Consider the following 24,477-nt stretch of genomic DNA (forward strand, 5'->3'; position numbering starts at 1 on the left):
CACATAACTTTAATAGGAAAACGTGACAAATGGTCCTATTCTCCTATAATATATTTTGATACATTTTAATTCCGACGGGTGTAGACATGATTTTTTGTGAATAGTAATACACTCGGTATTGAGACAACATGAAATATTAAAAACCTATTTAATATAAGAGCATATAAAAGGGGTTTGAAATTGACATATGGCTATAAACAACACGTCCTATAGATAATTATATTTAGGAATCTCGACTGTACAAATAAAAATAAACATTGGGTTTTAAAACCATAATTATCTTCAAATACCAAAATTAAAAAAAGTGAGTGAAGAAAGTGAGTGAAGAAATAAAATTAAAAAAAAAAAATCAGTTAGAATTTCACTTGAATCACATTTTGGGAATGGAGGAAGATGGGTAGATCAGTGAGGAAGAAGAAAGGCTGAAACCATCGCTTGTGGCACGAACACTTTCTATTCCCAGTTTAGAAGAGGATGTCAATGCCAACACCCCCTTTGGCCTCTTGTTTTCTTGACCATCAGTACTTCCCCCTTCAACGAGCAGGTCGATCTTCGAGTCGGTTTCTTGCTTGATTTCTTTAAGCATGGCAGCGACATCTTTCATGTTCGGGCGCTCGTCCGGGGCGAAGTTCACACACAGCAATGCTATGCCTAAAACTTGCACCATTTCCTCTATCTCTGACTCTGACCTGGATAGAAGGGCTGCGTCTAGAACTCCCACTCCTTTGTTGTGTCTCACCCAATCAACTACATGTTGCCCTTCTGGTATTGTTGGATCAATTGGTTGCTTTCCGGTTAGGACTTCCAATACTACGACACCAAAGCTGTAAACATCGCTCTTTTCTGTGATCTTCATCATGTATCCATATTCTGAAAGGAAAAGAGAGTTGGTTAAGAATGACTTTAATATCGGGTCGAAAACCAAAATATGTTTGTGTAACAGCCCAAGTCCACCGCTAGCAGATATTGTCTCATTTTGTCCGTTAGATATCGCCATTAGCCTCACGGTTTTAAAACGCGTCTACTAGGGAGATGTTTCCACACCCTTATAAAGAATGTTTTGTTTCCCTCTCCAACCAAGGTAGGATCTCACAATCCACCCCTCCTTGGGGCCCAACGTCCTCGTTGACACACCGCTCGGTGTCTAGCTCTAATACCATTTATAACAGACAAAGCCCACCGCTAGTAGATATTGTCCACTTTAGCCCATTACATATCGTCGTTAGCCTCACGGTTAAAAACGCGTCTACTAGGGAGAGGTTTCCACACCCTTAGAAGAAATGATTCATTCCCCTCTCCAATCGATGTACGATCTCACCATTTGTCTATAATGATGAGACGAAATGGGGGAAAAGAGAAACCAATAGACTCTGCACGATGGTTGGCTTGATCCAATAACATCTTTGATCTTGACACTTAAAAGGTTTTATATTAGCTATAAAGTTTCATGAAGTAAAGACTGGATATAGACATTACTTGATATGAAATAAAGATGATGATCAGAGAAAAAACTACAAGAACTGAAGGAAGAATGGCTTACCAGGAGCAATGTATCCATAAGAACCGGCCACTGTATTGGAGGAACGACCGAAATTACCTTCATCGACGAGCTTGGCAAGGCCGAAATCAGCAATGTAAGCCTCAAAATCCAGGCCAATGAGAATATTATTGGCCTTGATATCCCTGTGAACAATGGCAGGGACACAGTCATGGTGCAAGTAAGCAAGCCCTTGTGCTGCACCAAGCAAAATTTTGTACCTAAGTGTCCAGTCCAAGGCATCATCCCCTCCTCCTCTTTCATGGAGGAGGCTTCCCAAACTCCCATTAGGCATGTAATCATACATAAGCAACCTTGTGTTTTTGTTCCAACAACAACCCAGGAATCTAACAATGTTCTTATGACGGATCAAGCCTAAAGTTTTCACCTCCGTCGAGAAGGAATCCCGAACCCTTGGTTTGTCGTCGGTATACTCATGACTGGCAGCTGATATCGTTGGCCATAGCTTCTTCACGGCAATGATCTCGCCGTTACCGATATCAGCACGATAAACAACCCCAGAACATCCTTTTCCAATCACATTTGAATCTATGAGGCATCTAAGTACTTGATCCACAGAGAAATTTAGTTTCTGGAATGGTGTGAATTGCCAAGGCCATTTGTCCCCTAGCTCCGAATCATCATCATCAATTATGGTTCTTCTTGCTCTAATCACTGCTATAATCCCCATGATTATCAAAACAAATGTTAAAACAACGAGCAAGGCAATTACTATCATAAGTTTATGAGATAATCTCACGTTGTTTACATTCCTTGTTAGTCCTGATCCATCCATTAAGAAACATGAGTCCCTGATCGAAGAACAGAGCCTTTCATTGCCAGTCAGGTCCGTTGGTGCTAGCTGCCTGAAAAGCTTGTTGTCAGGAAGATAACCACTGAAGTTATTGTAAGAGATATTGAGAGAGACCAAATTACTCAGCCCTGCAAGCGGTTTCAAGTCCCCCTCGAGCTTGTTTCTTGACAGATCAAGAACTGAAAGCTTAGTAAGTGCAGATATCTGAGGTGGGATTGGCCCATAGAGCTCATTGTTGCTGAGATTAAGAGCAATTTCAAGAGCATCAAGCCGTCCCAGCTCCACTGGAATGTTGCCTGTAAAATGGTTACTACTAAGATCGAGCCGTTGCAAACCCGAACATAGCCCGAGCGATGCCGGTATTGCTCCCGAGAATAAGTTTGCTCTCAAAGCAAGCTTATTTAACGAAACAAGACTCCCGAAACTCCCCGGGAGCTGACCCGAAAATCGATTCGATGAAACATCTAAGACCTGAAGCTCAGACAAAGATGCCAAAGAGCTAGGCAAGGGACCTTCTAAAGCATTATAGCTCAAATCTATCATCTGCAACTCTCTGCAATTGCCAATCTCATCAGGCAATGGACCAGAGATTCGATTCCCAGAGAGATCAAGAAAGTCTAAACTACTCATCCTGCCAATTGTTCTCGGAATCCCACCGGTAATCCGGTTGTTTCCAAGCCGCAGCCGCACGAGCGAGCTGCCATTACCGATTTCGGGTGGGATCGAACCAGATATATCATTGGAAATCAACAGAAGTTTTGTGAGATTATGAAGCTGAAACAACCCAGAAGGAATAGCACCTGTGAGTGAGTTATGAGACAAATCAATAGCTTCAAGATTACTACAACCCTCCAAACTTTCAGGAATGCTTCCTTCAAGCTGGTTCTGCCATGCCAACAAGACAGTAAGCTTTGACAAAGCCCCAAGCTCTGGTGGAATCAACCCAGAAATTTGATTGTTATCAAATTGCAGCTGCAACAAATTCTTGGCATTTGAAAGACTAGCAGGGATCGAACCAGAGACATTGTTATCACTAATCATAAAGTCCTCTAGTTCTGTAAGTCCTCCTAAAGTTAAAGGTAAAGTTCCAGACAGGTAATTCAAAGAGAAATCAATTCTTCTCAAACTGCTACAGTTACCAACCTCTTTGGGGATTGCCCCAACAAGATTGTTCTGCCATAAGAACAATTGCTCAAGTTTTTTAAGCTCCCCAATCTGTGGTGGAATCGAACCAGAGAGACTATTTTCGTAAAGAAACAAATCAACAAGCTCAGAACAGTTACCTAAATCGGAAGGGATTTCGCCGGAGAGCAAAGTCGTGTAAATCGACAATGTTTGAAGCTTCTGAAGCCTTCCAAGAGACGACGGTAACCGGCCGGAAATCCGAGTATCGGCCAGTCCTAACAATGTCAGTTTACTGCAGTTTCCAATCTCCGGTGGGATTTCTCCGGTGATTTCTTTGTTACCTCCCGCTCGAAGAACTTCGAGATTTCCCAATTTTCCGAAGTCCAGCGGCAAAAATCCAGACAGTAAGTTATCAAAAACGAAGAGATTCTTGAGACTAGAGCAAAGCCCTAACTCCGCCGGAATGCTCCCCGTCAACTGGTTTCCGTTCAAAATCAAGTCCTCTAACTTCCGGAGGTTTCCAATACTTACGGGAATAGAACCGGCAAGATTATTGGAGCTCAAGTCGAGAATCGTAAGTTCCGTGCAGTTTCCAATATCATCGGGGATTTTCCCGGTGACATTAGCGCCGGAGATAACAAGCTTCTGAAGAAATCGAAACGAAGAGAGATTCGAAGGCAGAGGAAGCCGAAGAGGAACAAACTGAATATTAATTTCAGTAACAAAACCTTGAGAGGAGCAAGAAATGGAAGTCCATTTACACGGATTAGGATCAAGAACGTTCCAATCGGAGAAATGAGAACTACTACCAGAACTTCGAAGCCATGAAAACAACAGAGAGGCTTCGCCATTGGTAGCAGAGACATAAGAAACGCATTGAAGAACAGAGAAGAACAAGAACAAGAACAAGAAGAAGAGGTAACGTTGTCTCGAAGATGGCATCGACGACATTTGCATCAATTTCCAAACCCTTCTTCTCGGGCTCGTATCATTGATATTGCAGCCTCTTTCCGTTTCTCTCGAAGAACTATCAATGGCGATCAATCAAAACCAAAACCAATAAAATAAAGATTAACGAGCACTATCTTGAGACTATCAAAACCAAACCCACTACCCACGCCGCGCTTTGGATGCTTGTTTTCGGTTTTTCTCTCTCTAGGGCAGAGAGAGAGAATTGAATATTGAAATACTGGGCACGAAAAGAGAGGAGGGAGATGAACTGCTTGGAGTTGCAGTGGTGAAGAAGATAGCCGACGCCCGCCATTGTTGCTTCTTATTTGCTTGCTCGTTTCGCTCCATGAACCAAAATTATTATCTATTTTTTAAATTTTAATTTGCTAATATCCACATTTTTTTAAAGTTTTATAGAAATACTAAAATTATAAAATGAATTATAATAAATAATTTACATTGCCATTTCCCTAGGTTTGTATGATTTAAATAAATGTACTAATTATGAGAGTCGCAATCTAAGCCGTTGGATTTAACGAGCAAAAATGATCAGATGGTCCAAATTCGTGCATGCATAATTGATGCATCAGAAAGGCGGGAAAATTAAGAATCCGTTTATAAACACTAGGCGACGTTGATGTTGAGTAGATTCTTGAATTGTAATGCAAGTTTGTTAAATTCCATTTCTACCCCCAACAAAAAATAATAATAATTAAACAAATTTAAATATTATTTTGACTTACTCTACTTTTAAATTTTGTTGGTTATTTTATCTTTCAAATATTTATTCTTAATTTTTTCAACTTTTGTTTATTTTAATAAATATGTTCTTAAAAAGGTCCACTTTAATGAACATTATCAATTGGTCAACCGATTTCCGACATTTTATTGCATCTCCTCAAAAAATTTATCATTCAGATGTAGTCTCAGTTCATTAACGTACCATTTTTACTCGGGTCTCACATGCCCACCAGCTTCCGTGTTGGTTCGTCATTGCTTTGATACCATTTGTAACAACCCATACCCATATTTTTTATTTTGCACATGATGGCCTCGACATTCCCTCGTAACCCCCCGGGACATACTCAGGTTACTTACTCCTTTCTTGAGAGTAAAAACTATTCCATAGACCAACACGAGTCGTTCCAAACATGTTTTGTCCTAGCTCACATAAAGCTCAAGAAAATTCCTAAAATATCATAAAACATAGAATTGCTTCAATTAAAACACGTCTAACCATGAAGTTTCTATGATTGAGCTACCAAAAAATAACGTTCATATTTTTTGTATAGGTAATGACTTTTAATTATTTTTAGCATTTATTAGATATCCTATTATCAAGATTCTCTCATAGAATACGGTTTCTGTTCATTCATGTACCTCTCATTTACTCGGTATCACACTATTATTTTATTGATTAATTGCAGCGGATATAAAAAATATATAAAACAAAATAATTAAACATATTTGTAAAAATATATACTTTATAAATATTTTAAAATGTAAATTTAAATAAACGCATGTAAATATCTCAAATATACACCAACCTATTTAAGGAGAAAAAAAAAACAATAAAAAAATGGTCCCATTTTATAAACGTATCTCACGCACGTGAAACTCACGTGAAATATCAAATCCTAAGTAAAGAATCAAATCATACAACTCACATTCATCAAAAGAATTGAAAGGTTATAGAAAATTAAAATAAATAAATAAATAAATAAATAAATTTGAATAATAATTGAGTGTCTGGTAGAGTGACATTGTAACTTTTGCTCAAAGCCTTCAACAAAAAGACAACGGTTTCCTCATTTTTAGGCCTCTCCACGTGACATTCAAATTTTAATTAAAATTAAAAATAAACACAACCCCTAAATTCGTGTATAATATATAATAATTTGTATTAATAAAATATTTAAAAATCTAATTTTAATATTAAAGGAATATAATTTTTTAATTAATATTGTTTTATTTTAGCGACGGAGGTTTAAATTAAGTACTTTAGTTCATTTATATTAAATTTAGAGTTAATTAATTGCTGAGTTGGAATTATAAATTCATTTCAAAATATTTTAAAAAAATCGACTTTTAAAAACATCACTCCACAAATTATGGTAAGAAATGATGATGTTTGAATTAAAATATTTATAAATTGAATTATTATAGGAGCAAATTGAAATAAATAATTAAATATTTAATGAGGATTACGTGTAAATTAGAATATTTAAATCATTAAATAGTTATGATTTATAAAGTACCAACAATTAAATATATTTTGACGATGGCGCTTTGTCGTCCTAAATGCTCCCTAAATTGAAGGGTCACTGCCTAGAGAAACTCCAGGTGGAATCTTTCCACGTGGCATTTATTAAAAATATAAATTTTTTAGATGGGCCAGGTACTCGGCCCATTAGTTAACTACAATTGGGCCTCGATTTGTGCGTGAATATTTGGGCTTTTAGTGTCTGCTAAGAGCTGTAGGTTTATAATGGGCCCAATGCAAGGGCTAGCATGACTCGAAAATTCCAAATAAGCACAAATGAAAAATTACTTTGTCCGGGCATTCCACCGCCAGTAGATATTGTCCTTTTTGAACTTTTCTTTTCGAGCTTTCCCTTAAGATTTTAAAGGGCCTATGCTAAGGACAGATTTCACACCCGGGATCTCACAATCCACCCATTCGAGGGCAGTATCCTCGCTTGTACTCGTTCCTCTCTCAAATTGATATGAGATCTCACAATCCACCCTCAGAGCTCAAAGTCCTTGATGACACAATGCCTCGTGTCCACCCCCCTTAAGGGCTCAGCGTCCTCGTTGGCACACCGTCTGATGTTTGACTTTGATACCATTTGTAATAGCTAAAGCCCATCGCTAGCAGATGTTGTCCTCTTTGAGCTTTCCCTTATAAGTTTCCTCTTAAGATTTAAAAACACGTCTGCCAGTGAAAGTTTCCACACACTTATAAAGAATGTTTCATTCTCTTCTACAACCGATGTGGGATCTCACAATGGGCATGTTGTCTACCCCTCACTCTTAAGAGAGAAGGCTTTCTCCATTGCCAACATGAGTCACTTGTCCATAATCCACATTTTACTGGGATATGTACTGCTCTGACACCATTTGTAACGATCTCTCGATATTCAAAATTTGGATTTAGCAATTGTGGGCCCCGACATTCTCCTACATCTCATACGATATGATCACATTACCTATTTCTTGTTTTTTAAGAGTGAACTATCCTCACATACAAACACGAGTCGCTTAACCATAAAGATTTTATGAACGAGCCACTGAAAAAAGAAAGATGTGCCATATTGTTATAAGAAATAACTTTTATTTAAAACAATTTTTAGCCACCGTATCGTTGGACTATAACATAATTCACGTATTCTCTCATTTATTCTCCCTACCCAAGGTTATATGCTGTGAACCGTTGTTATTTCTCTCGTGCTTGCTTATATAACGTCTCTTTAAAAAATATATCTTTCGAAAATCTCTCTCTCTCCTCTCGTTTTCTAAAACTTTCTTTTAAAACCGAGGTCAGAGGCTCGAGCATACATAGCTTGGTTGTGGGTGACGCAAGAACGAATTGACTTAGCTCACTTGTCGTCGGAAAGTGAGTGTCTCACGATCGCAAGTTCGCTGCCATCAAAAGTGCTTTGTGACAAGGACACAGTATTAGCATTAAAAGTTATATTTAATTTTTTTTAAAAGTATAATAATAAAGATTCTAAATAAATTTGAAAAAAAAAAAAAAAAAAAAAAAACTGAAAACTGTCGTAAGCGCTAAAATAATTAAAATATAGGTTGAAAAACCCTCGTCCTAAATTAGGGTGGAAGAATTGGCGCCTTGAGCTGAATAATTTGTTCTTCGTCATCGGGAATCAGAGCAACTGAAGCAGAATGGCAACAGTTGCTGCTTCAAGAATTGGATTGGTGCTTCCTCGGCCGGTGACATTTGTGACCGGCAACGCCAAGAAGCTCGAGGAAGTTCGAGCAATCTTGGGCAACTCCGTTCCTTTTCGGTCTCTCAAGCTTGATTGTATACTCGCGCGCTCTCTTTCTCTCTTACTTTATCCTAGTTTTTTGATCTTTTGAGCATTTGTTTATTGTTGTTGTGTTATTATAATCAGTGCCGGAGTTGCAAGGCGAACCAGAAGATATATCGAAAGAGAAAGCTCGATTGGCAGCTATTCAGGTGCACTCTCTTTTACATTTCCGTCATTCGATTAAGAGTCACTCTTCAGATGAATCAAAACAAAAGAGAGGAGTCATTTTATCCTTTTATTTGTTTGAGTGTTTGACTGATTTGGAGTTGCCGGGTTTGATCAATGGAAGGTTAACGGGCCGGTTCTTGTGGAAGATACATGCCTCTGCTTTAATGCTTTGAAGGGTCTACCAGGTATTCAGTGTTTTTCATTTTTGAAAACCTCTTCCCCTTCCAAGCGTATATGTTCAAATCATTGACATCGTTATCTTTCTCTTTTTCAGGGCCATACATGTAAGTTGCTACACTATGAATGCCCCTTCTTAGGTGAAGCTTTGTTTCTTATTTACATATTACTTGAACCATAACTATGTTGTCATCATATATATATTAAAGAAACTTATAGAAGAATTCAACAATTGAAGGATTCATACGATTCTCAAGGGAGAAAAGGGTCTTTCTCTGTCCAAGGATGGCACATCCTGGAAGAACTAGAAATTGATTCCCCTAATTACTCAAATAATATTTTCTTTTTCTCCATTTCTAATTTAACAAAACTAATTGAGATCTATCCAAGTTTGTTTTCGCATGGATCTCAGCTGAGTTTGCAGAAGACGCGTATCTTATGTTTTTAATCATCTGGTGGCTTTAATTGTGCAGCAAGTGGTTCCTGGAGAAGATTGGTCATGAAGGTCGTACTTGTCTTCATACTAGCTTTTCCCTTTACCATTTTTCTTTTATTTAGTGGCAGTGATATACGCTGGTCATTGCAACCAAGTGTTGCTTACATCTGTCTTTTGCAGGCCTGAACAATTTGTTGTTGGCATATGAGGACAAGTCAGCATATGCTTCATGCATCTTTTCATTTTCTCTTGGGCCTGAAGCTGAACCCATCACATTTGTGGGAAATACTCCGGTATGAAATTGTACAGTTTCCTACTTAACTATACGATGAGCAGTATTTTCTCCAATCAGTTGTTTTAATTATCTCAATTTTCATAAGTTTGGATATTTTTATTCTAAGTTTAATCTCCTCCAATCCAGTTTATTTTTATAATCACTTCATATCTTTACAATATTCCCAACATTTATCCTAATAAAATTCTGTGAGTACACCTTTCTTTCTCTCTTTAAGTACGATGTTTAGAAGTTGAATTTTGTAGACATATAGTAACTTACATGGCCAAAAGAAGAACCTCGACCTTCTACTTGAAAGTCAATGTTGGATTCTTAAGATGAGTTGATAGGTCATATTGGGCTCAAGTTATTTGTAGAAGATCTCTTGGGACATGTTTGAGAGTGATTTTGTCTGTTATATTTGTTGTGATCAAATTACTCCAAAACATACTTTTAATGATTCAAAATCAATTTAATGTTTGTTTTACATTTTTAAACATTATTTTCATAAAATCAAAATTGATTCAAAACATGTTTTGGAATGATTTTGAACCTGACAAAAATGATTTAGCAATTTCAAAATCACTACCTAATATGCTTTTAGTTTCTTACTGTGTGACGGAAGAAACCTTTTGGAGATAAATCTAAATGCTAATGGAAAAAGTAGGAAAATGATAATGCCTCTTCTTTCATCAAATTCATTATCATCATCAAGAGGAGAAAGAGATTTAATATGAATATCACAAGTTGTCACTAGGAAGCATTAGTTTAGTTAATTTTGGGCTTTAGTGTTAGAACAGATAGTTGCAGCTGGGTATTGAGTGTATCAATGCTAATATGAGGTTGTGAATTTTACATTGTGGCTGGGTAATATATATAGCAATGCTATTTAGTTTGGATATGATAGAACAAAAGTTGATTGAGCATAACGTCAAAGAGAAGCGTGGTTAAGGCAAATGGAAGGAAACATTAGTTTTAAGTGCAAGTATGAAAGCTAGAAATCACAGTTTTTTATGATAGCGATCTACTGACCATCCCAAGAGTGCACAACTTCGTGAGGTTATGCTTCTCAAGGGTCTAATTTGGGAGTTCTGGATAAATTCTGGTTGTAGGGACATACATACATACAAGTCTTTGATTGGAAATAATTTTGGACATTAGTGTAAGAACGAATAGTTGCTGCTTTTGGTAGTTAATGAAGAACAATTCTTTTTATAAGAGATGAACAAATGGATTCCGTTGTTGGAGAAGTCGGTAAATCAAGGCCAGAAGGAGAAGAAGCTATCAAGTTGAGATCACCTTAAATTCAGTGGTTGCGTAAATGTTGCCAAAGACCATTTCATGGGTGTATTGGCAGTCAAGAACATGTAGCGATAGGACAACGAAGCGACCTATAATTCTTTTGTCCAACACAGGTAGCTACAGATTAATCACTGGTATTTGAATATTGTTGCTCGGACGATGATGCTATTCCTTATTCACTTCCTTTTCTTCTTATACATATTTGTCTAGTTTTCACTCATTGATCTCAGAAAAAATTTGTTCTCAAAATAACACTGTATGAAAATGAGTTCTCTCTGGGTTCTTTCTTTGTTGTACTAAAAATTTGTCCTCATTACTTGCTCTATTAGGGAAAAATTGTTCTTCCGAGAGGCCCTAATGATTTTGGTTGGGATCCAATTTTTCAACCTGATGGCTATGATCAAACGTAAGCTTATCTATCCCTCCCTCTCATTGTAGAATCATACTACAACAAATACGATCAATTTATAAATAAAGGGTCTGCAACATATTCTTATGATTCTACTTTATTTCATAGGTATGCTGAAATGTCCAAGGAAGAAAAGAACAAGATATCTCATCGCTACCGTGCTCTCGCACTGGTGAAATCTCACTTTGCTGAAGCTAATTACACCTACCAGATCCAAGACTAAAGGTTCTCTCTATCTTGTCCTGTCATAACACACTATTTACAAACTTTTTGCAGTGTGATAATTAGAATTTTCTGTGCTGATCGTTGGAGCTTGAAAGCCATGTTGCCATGATGGGTTTTGGCTTTAAGGCTCTTCTAAAATTCCAATTTAGAAATCACACAGTGTCAGATGTGATAAACGAGAATAGTTTCTTCATCTAAATTGCAACAATAATTGTTATTTATGCATAAATGAAAGGTTAGAAGATGGATAAGGAGAAGAAAAAACATCAATAATTGTTATAAAGCATATCTTGCTTTCAATACAGTAGATTGGGAGAAATATTAAGAGAGGTTAGGATGGAATGGGGAGACAACAACTCAGCATCTTTAAAGTGCATGTCTGAGGCTGAGGAGTTGCATTTGCAACTGAAAGGGAATGTTCATCCTTTCTACTTAGTGTCTCCTTGTTCATATCCATTTGGGAAAACTTTTGGGCCCAGAAATGGAAATGGGCCCATTATAGTACGGATTTACGTTTGCAGTCCCTACTACCTAGCAATAGCCAAATGGGCCCGACTCACATGCTTCCCTATTTGTTTTTCCATCATCCATGATGGAAATTAATACTCTCCACTGTTTTCATGATATCAGTTTCTGCTCTGTTCATTGGAGACCCCATTTGCCTAATGCCATCTGTTTAGATGAAGGCATAGTTGTCATTAAAATTCTTTCCCCCAGTTATATAAGTGAAAGAAATAGTTCTGGTGTTATTAAGTTGTCTTGTGGTATCATGCTAGTTTTTGGAAAGTTTTATTTATTTAAAGTTGTCATGTCTGTCTTAATAAAATCTAATTGGTGGCTGCATACATTAGAATTATTTAGATTAAGTTACATCTTTAGCGCTTTTAGTTCACCTTAATTTCAGTTTGGATCTTATTTTATGAAATATGAAGCATAGAAACATATTTTTCAATCGGGTAAAGATTTAATCACCTTGATTGAAAGGTTAAAGTTTTGAATCTCTCACTAAGCAAAAGTATATATTAACGTAATCTCTCACCTCACCTCACATATTGTCAAGCCAACCAAAAGCTTAAATTTTCTCTCTAATTTCTGCCTGCATTAAAGGAAAGAAAGGTTGGAAGCCATGTGTATGTGTAGAACCAGAATGTAAGGTGGTGGGAGGTTGCTTTCTTTGATTATATGGTGCCCTTTCACAGTCTCTTATCGGTTGTAAAGTGGAGCGTAAGCCTACCATGTGTGGTAGAATCGGTCATATGCTGAATTTAGTTCATGGAATGAATCATTACACTTGGAATGCTTCCTTAAAATATTTTCTCCCTCGTTAGCTCATTTAAGAGGAAATAGATGGTGTGAGATTCTACACCGGTTAGAGAGGGGAACGAAAACATTTTTTATAAGGGTGTTGAAATCTCTCTATAGCATACGCGTTCTAAAAACCTTGAGGAGAAACCTGAAAGGGAAAGTCCAAAGATGACAATATCTGCTAGCGGTGGGCTTTGGCCGTTACAGATTGTCATCAAAGTATTAGTTATTGTCAAAATTTGTTCGTTATAGCATTTCTTCTCTTTCTCCATTAGCATATATTTGAACAAGAACTAGAGGGGATGAAAGTAAGGTGCAATTGTTATGGTTGACTTGAGCATAACTCAAATGATCGAGACGTTCTATGCTTGACTGAAAAATCAAAGGTTCAATTCTTTACTCTCGAGATGTGTTGAACTTTTTTCTTCTTTGAAGATAGCTGTGAATCTAGATTTTTTTGAGGGCTTGATTAAAAACAGAATAGTCAATTATTTTATTTCTTGTAAATTTGTTGGATGGATAAGTTACTGGTATATGTCAATGAAATCAAAACTTTTTAATGTCATGAAAATGATTACTGCCATTGAAGTTCATCATGCCTAAAATATAGTCAAATGTTTGATGCCCCATGACAAAGGGCATGGAATTGTTTTCTAATATGATTTTTTTTCTTGCATAGTACTTTTATTTGGTGTTGACTTTGACTTCCAATTTGACCACTCCAAGAAATCATTTTAGTTTCCTTGTAGAGAAAATGAATGAACTATGAGCAAGAGAACAAGAAAAAAAAAAAAAAAAAAAGATCTCAAATGTTCATTTCTTTAATAGAAAAGTATTGTGATAAAAAAAAATCAATATTTACTGCAAGTGCTTGTATTGCTCTTCCTTTTATTTACTCGATCATATAAATAAAAAACATTAACTCTTTATTGACATATTAATCCTCATTATCTAACTTCAATAATCACTATCAAAATCTTATCTTTTCAACTAATCCTACACTCGGTAAATTTAATAGAAGGACAAGTGACTTTTCAACTATTCTTACACTCGGTAGAAGGACAAGTGATTGAGTTAAAGAGAATGAATTCATATGTCCTGTTCAGTTGTAAGAACCAAAAGAACACAATTGTTTTAAAGTATCAAAAGAAAAAGTAAAGTATCAAAAGAAAAAGAAAAGTAAAAGTAAAAGTTAATCTTTTTCTTTATTTTTATTTTTATTTTTTAAAAAAGGGGCCTAACCTATTTAATTTGCCTATCAATAATTCTATACACATTTATGATTGTTTGTGAAAAGAAAATATATGGGTTTCAAAATTCAACCAAATGAATTTATTTCACATCACCTCTCAACCAATACCTTACAACTATCTACCTTCAAGAAGTTAATTAAAAAAGAGAAAAAGTAGGTGGAAGATAGACAAAGACATATCAACAAATATTTGCTATCATCTTTAGCAAACTTTTGCTTTGATAATTAAATGTTTGACAAACATAGTGTAGAGATTGTATCACAAAACAGAACAAAGTGTAAAAAGAAAGAAAAAGAACAAAAAATACAAAAAAGGAAGGAAAATGTAAATAAAACACTCAAATGATTCTGGTCCTATAAGAACCAGAAGATAGTAGACATGGTGGGTAAGAATGATAGTTGAAGGAAGAGGAGCAACGGATTGGGAAGAAGAAAAGTGGGGAATAAATGAACACAAGAACAACGCTTCCGCACCTGCTTGCTGAATGGCAAATGGTGTGTTTTTGAAGTTGAAGCAGGCCGAGGTTGAGCGATTTCAGGGTGTCTCAACAAACAGCAAACTGGGATGGTGTTTGAATGGGAAACGTCTCTGTAATGAGACAGATAAAAATGTACACTAGTTTGTTTTTAGATATGATAGAGGAGATAGAATGTGGAGATTGAGGTAAGGTAAGGCTATTTGTAAGTAAATATTTGAAAAATTCACAGAAAAACTATAGAGGGGGTGTTCTGTGATAGCCAAAGGGATCTGAATGCTAGCAGGGATGGCCTCTCCGGCAGGAAAGTGCACCGGCGGTGGCTGTTATGGTAGCAACCATGGATGAAGATTTTGCTCCCAAGCTTGAGGCTCTAGCATAGCTTGCTGAGGCCCCTGCACCAGATGGAGTGAAAAAAGCACCATTCATCAATAGGTCTCCTTCTGATCTCCAATTCCAGTTTTTCCACTCAGATTCAGCTGTCTCAACTCTCTTGGTCACCTGCAGAAGGTGGTTGATTCAGTAAAAAAAAATAATGGTGAGGAAAAAGTCGAGCATAAAAGTTTAAAAATTGTGTGGTTAATCTTTTTACCGCTATTATTATTGGTATCTTCTTGTTCATCGAAAGAAAGACAAATCGAACACTAAAATGAGACGAAGTGTATCACTAATAGACGATGTTTGAAGATTTTTAAGAGTATTAGTACCTCTTTTGCAAATGGATTGGTTGGAGCAGCATATCTGTTACCCTGGCTGTTGATGGTTGGATTTGCACTTCCACCAATGGCGTACATTTCCCAGTGAGTATAATCATTGTTCACTACATGAAAGTATCCGTGTCTACACCTGCATAATAGGTCAAATTGATTCCATTTTGTTAGATTGAAAACGGGTTCGGATGTTAGTATTGTCCTCTTGCTTATAAATGGCTGAACACTTTCGTTTAGCTGAACAGAGTTTTAAGCCAATATCTATCTACGGATCTGGTTGTCATCAAGACATGGCAGCTTGAAGCTGACATTTCAGAAAACTGTGGTGGCTTAAAATGAATAAAAGGACAATAATGATGAACAGTAAGATTGTACCTTGGCATTCTTTGGATGAGTCCTTCTCCAAAGTGATTGTAAGCAATGGTCACTTGCATTTGTTTATCTCTAACGTAAGAATCACTATGTCCCAATAACATCACCTGTTCATAAAACACACAACGTGATGCACTGTCTCTGAAAAATAGGGACAAAAAAAGAAGGAAACGAGTAGATGGATGAAGTGAAGATACCTCATTGTGGTGGGTGAAGTAATTGTTGGTGATGGTAATTGCGGTGGATCCCATGACAGCATCAACGAGGCCATCAGCACAGTTAGAGAGGGAATTGTGATCAATCCAAATATGACTTGACCCAAAAATGGAAATGGCATCCCCATCAGCAATTGTTCTCCACCCAACGTGATTGGGTGAACTCCTTACCATGGCGTTTCCAGTGGGCTTGCAGTCATGGATGTTTAGACCATGGACAATAACATTGGTCACAAACTGGATTGTGATGCAAGCTCCATTAGCAATATGCACATTGGACCCACGGGCATCAATTGTCTTGAAACTGTTCATGATCAGCTCCTGTTTCAGCTGTATCACCATGTCTCTTTTGAACACGATCCAGAGAGGTTCATCCTGTATAACGGCATGTCGCAAAGTGCCAGGCCTTGGATTGACAGGGTCATCGTCGCCAGAGTCAGTGATGACGTAGAATCGACCATCACGACCACCGATGGCATTTCGGCCAAAGCCAATGCCACAATCTGCTAGACGTTTGCGGTTCTGTTGCCAATTGGGGTCGCAGCGCCAGCAGTCATCAATAGGATTGCCGGTTCCACACGAGAAGAAACCAAGCTCTCTCCTCGTAGTGGCATTGCGGATACTCCTGATCAAGTGTAATTTTTCTTACGGTTAATCTTCGGTGTTATAAAACTCTTTAAAGAATGAAGTAACTATAATTAGCACATTATTGGCGGAAATAACAGCAGAAACTCCTGCTAGCAGCGTCGGTGGGGGTAAATTTCTTGTATAATTAAATTTACACCCAAAAAAAGAACGGGATAATGGGAGCCATAAAAAAAGGCAATCCTATTTGTCAATATGTGAGACTATTCAGTTTGATGGGTGAAAGTTTGGTGGCCTATTTTTTCGGGTCCTTGTCGCCTACTGGGCCACTCAAGGGCAATTACCACTTGCAATAAACTCGTCCAAATCAACTTAAAAGTTCATTTGCCTCATATTACAAGTCCACATGGACTGGATAGCAAGATCCTAGAAAATAAATGGATCCACTTTCAACTGTCTTGTTCTGAAATAAGACCAAACAGTAACAACAGAATGAAATAGACAGGTATAAACGGACACTTAGGTGAAAAATCTAATGCAACGTTAAGAAGGAGAGACGAAAAATGAAAAGGGGGTTTTCAACTCTGGAATCAGGATTCAATCTACCGAAAATCTGACGATGAAGGACAGAAAAGTGGCCATGTTCATATTATTATCGATCATTTTTAGGTGGGTTTGTAATAATTTGGTCAGATTGGACAGGTTTACTTAATTTTCCTTAAAAATTTGATTCCTAAACCTTCACACCTCCATAATTTTCCTACTGATAATTCAAATTCTAGACTATAAATGGTATTATCTCATATATTTATAATCTACATGAAGAGGAAAAGAAGACCCACATGTCAACCATAGCAGCGATCTCGTCTGGGTTGTCCACGGCATGCTTATTGCCGGGAGTCTCAGCCTCAGGCTCCTCCAACCTGAAATTACCAACAGAAAAGAAGAAACGAACGATACTTCAGAACTGACAGTTGATAGGCAGGATATGGATATTTGGCAAGGACATTAATGCATTTTGACAAGGACAGAGGCACATGCAATTTTGAGGAAATCCCAGCAAGCAGCAAATCATAAAGCAAAACGTGGCAACGCAACAAAGGTAGGGAGCGCAAGAAAAGAGAGTGGCATAATGTAACGCGTTTTTTCTTTTCACGTCGCGTAGTTCAGTGTCCAATATAGTGAATCTTGTGCAGCACTCAAAGGTGGAAAAAAGATACTCAAAAACCGTTGAAAGTATCTTTTCTAAGAGCCAATATAGAACGGAGAGCGAGCGGGAAAAGGCTATTTTCACACTCTCACACATGAAAATGTCATAACCTTTTTTAGCACAACAAACAAACGACATAAAAGGGAAAAAGTTGCAAATCTGGGAGGACGTCCAAATTTGTTACTGAAGGAGAGGAATCCCAAGAAGTAAAGGATAACGAAATAAACGGTTCAGATGCAGGGATCTAGATCCAAGCGATGGAGATTTGTAAGAGAGTTGAGAGAGGCCAAACAACAGACGGTTGAGATCAGTTCAGGTAGAGGAAGGTAGGAAGGGTATTAACGTTGAAAGGTTTTGTTAGGTACTGAATCTGCCGCATTTATTCTTTCAACTGAACTTATTCATTGAAAATAAAAGAGGAAAAAGAAAAATTATTCACCTCACTGCCATTGATGAGTTGCTTGAGCTCTGCAACTTCCCCGTTGCCTCATTACTGCAAAATTTATTGAAATCACAAGTTTGAAACACAAAAAACGGAGAAATAAAATTTTGAAGGAATAGCTTATTGAACTCTCCATCTTCCCTCGTCATTCTCTCTGACTCTATACTGAAATGTTTGGTAGGTCGAAATATGCAATACAAGACAATAATACATTCCTGAAATTGGTTCCAAGGACGAGCCCTTTTCTCAAAGTACACAAGTTGTAAATGAGAACCAGAACGAGAGATGAAAAGCTCTGAGTGAAACAGCATTAATACAATGTAGTTGAGAAAACACAACCGCAAACGCTAAATTGAAGAATCATCGAAGTTAGAAAACATCAAAACTCCAAAAACGTTTCAAAATCGAGCGTCTACTCACATAATGTGGCTAAAATGGATACAAAATCAGGAAGAACAAACGAAAACTATATAAAGAACAACAGAGACAACTCGGATCCCATAAATACAGAGCAAATAACAGAGAAGGAGGCGAAATCGCCGACGAAGATAAGAATTAAGATAAAAGAAACAGAAAATCCACAAATTAAAGAGAGAGATAGAGATTCATACTCAATTTCAGGAATGTCTTTGGGAATTCTTGCAATTGCTCCGACGAACAACATGAACACCACGAGAAGAAACAAACGAATCCACCCTCCAGATTCCGCCATTGTCATTCCTCCAAACTCCAATTCCTTTTGCGTCCAAATGCAGACACAAATTTTCAGAAAGGAGAGCGAAAAAGACGAAGAACAAGAAGAAGAAGAAGAAGTTGGAGAACGCAGTAATGGAGTCGGAGTAAGCTTCCAACGAAATGGCTTTTCTTTATAGACTTTCTTCAAAATTAAAAATTATAAAAATAAATTATAAAAACTATTCCAACCGACGTCAACACCGTTAACTCGGTTAGGTCACCATTTTAACCTTCACAATTTAACCTAACCCACCACTTCACCACACATTTCCAGTTTTACCCTCGCTAACGCCCCATTTTAACTTTTAACCACTGTACTCCCGCCACACGTGCGGACGGTCTTCCCCACGTGCCACATCTTTCTCTCTCCCCGTTACGTCGGACCGCTCCTAAACGTTGACTCTTTAACCATCAGACCCTTCTCCGTCACGTAATCTTCATTTTGGTATGAGTCAATTTTATATTAATATTATTTTATTTCGTTTTTTTTTTGGTATTTTCATGATATTTTATTTATTTTTAAATGGATAATTTAACTTTAAAATCAATATTAATAAAATATATAATATTATTTAGACACATTGTCAAAACCAACCTTAATTATTACGAAAAAAATAAATAATATTTATTTGAAACAAAAAAAAAAGTACGAAGAGGTTACGGAAAATTAGTGATTTTGCTGAGATTAAGGAATGAAAATGGGAGAAGGGAAAATAATTAAAACAAATCAATGTAATTAATTATTATGATAATAATAATTATTAATTAAAGTAGCACGATAATTATTAGGGGTTGTTTGGTTGCCACGTAATATTCTAGTCGCCAATCACGGGGGTAAACATTTGAGTCACGCGTTGACTCGGTCGTGAATCAAGGGATTTTATTGGCTTACAGCTTAGTTAATATAATAATTAAAGTTAATATAATAATTAATTAACATAGTAGACACTATCTATTAGTGGGCTTGAGGGAGCGATTACAAATGTTATCAGAGGCAGACATGGAGTGATGTGCCAATGAAGATAAAGTTAAATTGCTGATAAACTCTATCTACTATTTTTAAAGTTGATATTACTGTACAATTTTTTAACTAAAAATGAAAGTAAAAAACCTGAGGTTAAATTTATAAAATAAATTATTTTTCATTATAAGAGTATATTATACTTTTTAACCTAAGTTAAGATTGCTTGTGTGATAGGGAATATAAATAAATAAATAAATAAAAAGATAATGTAATTTTAAATTTAGGTATTAAAATAACTAATTCATGTTCTTTTGGATAAATTAAATTTTTTTTATATTTCCCTTTTTATTTTTCCCTTTTGAAAAAGCCAATAAATTCTGATTTTTTTAGAATTTAAACTTTTTAAAAGGCAAATAATTATTATTGTGAAAGGTGATTTTGTTTAATATATATATATATATATATATATTTTTTTTTTTTTATTCAAATTAGGATAAATTATTTCAATAACTTATAATTATTAGTTTTTTTAATTAAAAAAACCCTTTTTTTTCCTTAAAAAAATTTAGAAAATTTTGAAAGAATATTTATAGAAAAAGAAAGTTTTTTCTTTTGAAATGGATTGTGGAACAACCAAGTGACTCCCATCATGAGGGAAGTTGAAAATTGAAATTCCCTTCAGTGGATTTACAATTTTGCCCTTGTTTTTTGACATATTTTACACCCTCACCAAGCAAAGGGCCACTTATTGTGTGGGGGCTAAACCCATCAAAGCAAGTAATTAGTTTTGGGGTTTGACTTTTTAGGGTTAGAAATGGAATAATAAGTTTTCAAACACGGTTTTATAACCGAAGGTTCTAAATCTCGACATTGACGAACATTAAGGGTAATTTTATGAATTCAGTTGACTTACGTTAATAAACCTATAAGTTAACTTGAACATAACTCAATTGATTAAATTGTATTTCCGACCTTATCCTCTACACGTCGATTTTAAAAATTCCCACAAAGCTAGATTTAAAAGCTGCTCGAGAATCGAGCTTTCTCGATGGCATCTTGAGAAAAAAAAAAAAAAAAAAAAAAAAACAAAACAACACGAAATTTATGAAGTAGTTGGCATTAAACACAAATAAGGAAAAAAGTGGGGGGAATAAATGCAAATAAACAACTTATGAGGGGGGAAATTGCAAATGTAGTTTAGAAGGCAGATTTATTGGTGAAACTGATATGTCATAGCCTTTGGTTGTGAATTGAAATTTTGGACCCAAAATAAGAAAAAGGGCAAAACTTTCTCCCTCTGGGAGGTACATCTAGTGTCCTTAGCTACTTCTAATGTTTTTTTTTTTCGGGAGCGGTGATTGTTCGGGATCTTATCCTATAATATTTGTTTTTAGTTCAACGAGGAGTCGAGAGATTTAAACGTTTGATTTTTAAAGTAATGTAAACAAAATCTTCAACTGTCCATTGTTAAACTAGAAAAAAAGAATGTTCGTACGAGTTTCTCATGATAGTTTGATTTCACTGACTATCGAAGTACACTAAAGTTAAAAACTATCTTTTCGAGGAAAACCCATAACTAGAATTATGTCATACGATGTTACATAGTACACGAGAAGTATATAGAAAATGCGGTAATAACTTCACATGTATGTTTGGTAAAGTAACACTAGTCCTTAGCTCGAACATTCGAGCTTTTGATAAAATAAGAACTCTTGAGTCAGATAAATTAACAACTAATCACTGTTGTAACAGACCAAACCCACTACTAGTAGATATTGTATGCTTTGATCCGTTTCGTATCGCTGACAACCTCACAATCGTATCGAAACATGTATCCTAAACTACAGAAAACACAAGTGTTTTTTTTAATAATAATAATAATAGAGTAATATTAATAAAAATGAGGTTGCTGTTATACCCTTAAAGAACATGTATATTACAAAACGACCCCAATTGTTCCCGACCAACATAAATTATGCACATGGGAAGTCATTTTAAAACCACAAAAAATAAAAAAATAAAAAAATAAAAAAAATATAAATAGAAAATAACAAGAAAAATTATTTGATTTGGCACCAATCATTTGGAATTTTACAAAAATCCCCCCACCATACCCCTCAGGATAATTTTATTTGGTGCTTCTGGCTCCATTTGTTGACACGTGTCCTGTACTTTTCATCTGTGGTGAAGATGAGATCAAATCTCTCTCTTTATTGACCATTTTACCCTCTTGAATGTTTGCTCCAGCCTCCATGTGCATGGTAGCCCAATTAAAGCCTCACTTTTCATATCCAAATATGTATAAATTTAGATTTTATTTTATTTTTCATAAATATTCACGTAATTATAAAAAAAGCTTTTTGCCACTTGAAATGTCTATTTTGTGCGATTTAAAATTAATAATATAATAAATGTCTGCAGAAATTTATTCTATTGGTCATCTTAACATATTTGAGTAAAACTACGACTGATTTTATCGGTCAATTTTTGTTAGATAAGATTCTCGATCTAGAACAATTGACCTTATTCAATAAAGTAATTTACGGTAGCTTTTTCGATTACGACCTGCACCCTATAGTCAATGAATATTAACTATCCCATTTTATAGTATCGTGCCAGAAAAATGATATAGTACACGACGGAAGCTAACTGTATTTATTTCTTTAAATTCCATGAAATGACATGCCGACCTTTTGTTTCTATTTTATCTTTTGATATTATTACATTACCGAAATTACCCTTTTTTTTTCCGATAATTAAAATAATTAAAATATTAAAATTTTGTTCATTATAATATATATATTTTAAAGAATTTCGTTTGTTAAGCAGAGATTTGCGGATGGATGAGAGAGAGAGAGGTCCAGCCTTCCGGGGCAGGTCATCGCCAACCCGAGAACGTGGTCGAAAGTGGGGCCCACAACGGACCACATAAATGCGCATCAGGATCGGGTCACGTGGCCAACCCGGTTTGCGTCTGTTTCCTATGGGCCCCACTCAGTCTCAAATCTTAGTTGGCATTCCGCCCAACCCGGCTCGCCTTCCGTGTATATTTTATTTTAGATTTTACCTTTTTTTTTTCTCTCATTTTTTTATTATTTATAATTATGAAACTAAAAGATTAAATCATACGACATTTACCACGGTAATTTATTTATCTTATATATTTATATTTACGGTCTAGACCGAACATAGTTAAATGTACGATAATTGAATTAAATTTCTTTTTACTAAAAGAATAAATAATTTTGCTTCTCCACCTCTTTGTGAACCGAAGGTCCAGCATTTCACTAGCACATCGTCCAGGTCTGATACTATTTATAGTTCTTTGGGAGATGTTTGTTCTGTTCCTCTCTCTAACCGATATGGAATCTCACAATCCACTCCTCTGAGGCCAACGTCATCACTATCGCACTATTCGATGTCTGACTATGATACTATTTGTAATAGACCAAGCCCACACCGCTACTAGATATATTATTCTTAAAATTCTCGAAATTTCTAATACTCCTTGAATAATGGCTCGGAATCACATCTTTATTGCTATTCAAATAAAATTAAAATAAAAAATTTTTAAAAACGGTACATAAACATTAAATTATTATAAGATGAGGTATTACTTACATGCATAATTTAAAATAATTTTATAACTATACGACTGTTACAATAAATGAAATGAATATTTAAATATGTATATAAAATAATTTTAAACATTTTAAATAATTTTAAATTAAGTCGACTTGATGACGTTAACTATTTAGTTCCGTTTTTTAATTTTTAATTTTTTTTTGGACAAATTACATCATTATTTCCATGTTTTCTCTTAATTATTATAACTTTTATTCTCCCAACTTCCAAAGGCTATTATTGTAAATGTACTTTGACTTTTTTGTATCAATAATATTTATATTAAATGATGAATGCTATAAGCTCAAATTAATTTTTATTTAAATTTTCATTTTAGTCCTCCCACTTTTTAAAATTTCATATCTGTCTTTTAACTTTTTATTTATTTATTTATTTATTTATAGAATTTAAAAATTATGGACTAAATATATACCATTCTAAAAAAATTAAATTTGGCTAAAAATACAATATTTATTTAAAAGGGGATGAAAAATAAAATTAATAAACGGCGAGAAAACAGTTATAATTCTAAAAAATTGAAAAATATTATAATTATTAAATGGACCTTAATGGTCACGTTTTCTTAATTCAACCCATATTTAATTTAGAAATCACTTCGAAATTTATTTAATGATATCTACGATACGAACCATATAGAATCAAAATTTATAAGTTTAGGAACATTAGTCAAATTACATACATAGATGTAGGTATCAAACTTTATTATAAAAACTATATCATAAATGACGAAGCAAAGAGGAAAACGGAAAACAACATTAACGGATACAATATTGGGCCGACATGTTTTAGAACGTACGGATGAGTGTGATGTGGGCTTGGGTCGACATATCGGGCCGGCATTTTTCTTCGTGGGCTGAGCCCAGCCCAATTTGGTCATTTGAGCCCAATAAAACGAAACTGTTCATTGGATTACAAATCTTACCTGTTGCAATTCAATAATGAGATTTTTTAAACAAAAATTTGTAACTAATAATTATCGAAACAAATTTACAAAAATAAGAAATAATAATTATTTTTTTAATTATAATATTATAATAATAATATTTTGCACTGAAACAGTGTTTTACTCCTAGATGTCCAGCACCTCAACCCATTTTCG

General features: G+C 35.4%; 3 protein-coding genes across 3 annotated transcripts; 1 reads left to right on the top strand and 2 right to left on the bottom strand.

Annotated features, from left to right (window-relative positions):
* Positions 1 to 175: 175 nt before the first annotated feature.
* LOC111791296 (uncharacterized) lies at positions 176 to 4,764 on the bottom strand. The gene is made up of 2 exons (XM_023672581.2): positions 1,541 to 4,764; positions 176 to 870 (listed from the first exon to the last, which is right to left on the bottom strand). Exons 1-2 carry the CDS (start codon positions 4,431 to 4,433, stop codon positions 371 to 373), a joined length of 3,393 nt encoding a protein of 1,130 aa, XP_023528349.1. The 5' UTR covers positions 4,434 to 4,764; the 3' UTR covers positions 176 to 370.
* A 3,476-nt stretch (positions 4,765 to 8,240) lies between these two features.
* Positions 8,241 to 11,688, top strand: LOC111789685 (Inosine triphosphate pyrophosphatase family protein). The gene is made up of 8 exons (XM_023670337.2): positions 8,241 to 8,469; positions 8,561 to 8,625; positions 8,766 to 8,829; positions 8,919 to 8,928; positions 9,295 to 9,326; positions 9,438 to 9,550; positions 11,163 to 11,239; positions 11,351 to 11,688. The coding sequence occupies exons 1-8, from the start codon at positions 8,331 to 8,333 to the stop codon at positions 11,463 to 11,465; spliced, it is 615 nt and encodes a 204-aa protein (XP_023526105.1). The 5' UTR covers positions 8,241 to 8,330; the 3' UTR covers positions 11,466 to 11,688.
* A 2,513-nt stretch (positions 11,689 to 14,201) lies between these two features.
* Positions 14,202 to 18,886, bottom strand: LOC111790921 (putative pectate lyase 8). Its single transcript, XM_023672050.2, has 7 exons — positions 18,646 to 18,886; positions 18,032 to 18,085; positions 17,225 to 17,305; positions 15,780 to 16,422; positions 15,586 to 15,689; positions 15,208 to 15,346; positions 14,202 to 15,001 (listed from the first exon to the last, which is right to left on the bottom strand). The coding sequence occupies exons 1-7, from the start codon at positions 18,750 to 18,752 to the stop codon at positions 14,780 to 14,782; spliced, it is 1,350 nt and encodes a 449-aa protein (XP_023527818.1). The 5' UTR covers positions 18,753 to 18,886; the 3' UTR covers positions 14,202 to 14,779.
* Positions 18,887 to 24,477: the final 5,591 nt, after the last annotated feature.

Source organism: Cucurbita pepo, chromosome 3 (assembly GCF_057944985.1).
Source record: "Cucurbita pepo subsp. pepo isolate OVF chromosome 3, ASM5794498v1, whole genome shotgun sequence".
In the NCBI taxonomy this organism is placed as follows: domain Eukaryota; kingdom Viridiplantae; phylum Streptophyta; class Magnoliopsida; order Cucurbitales; family Cucurbitaceae; genus Cucurbita; species Cucurbita pepo.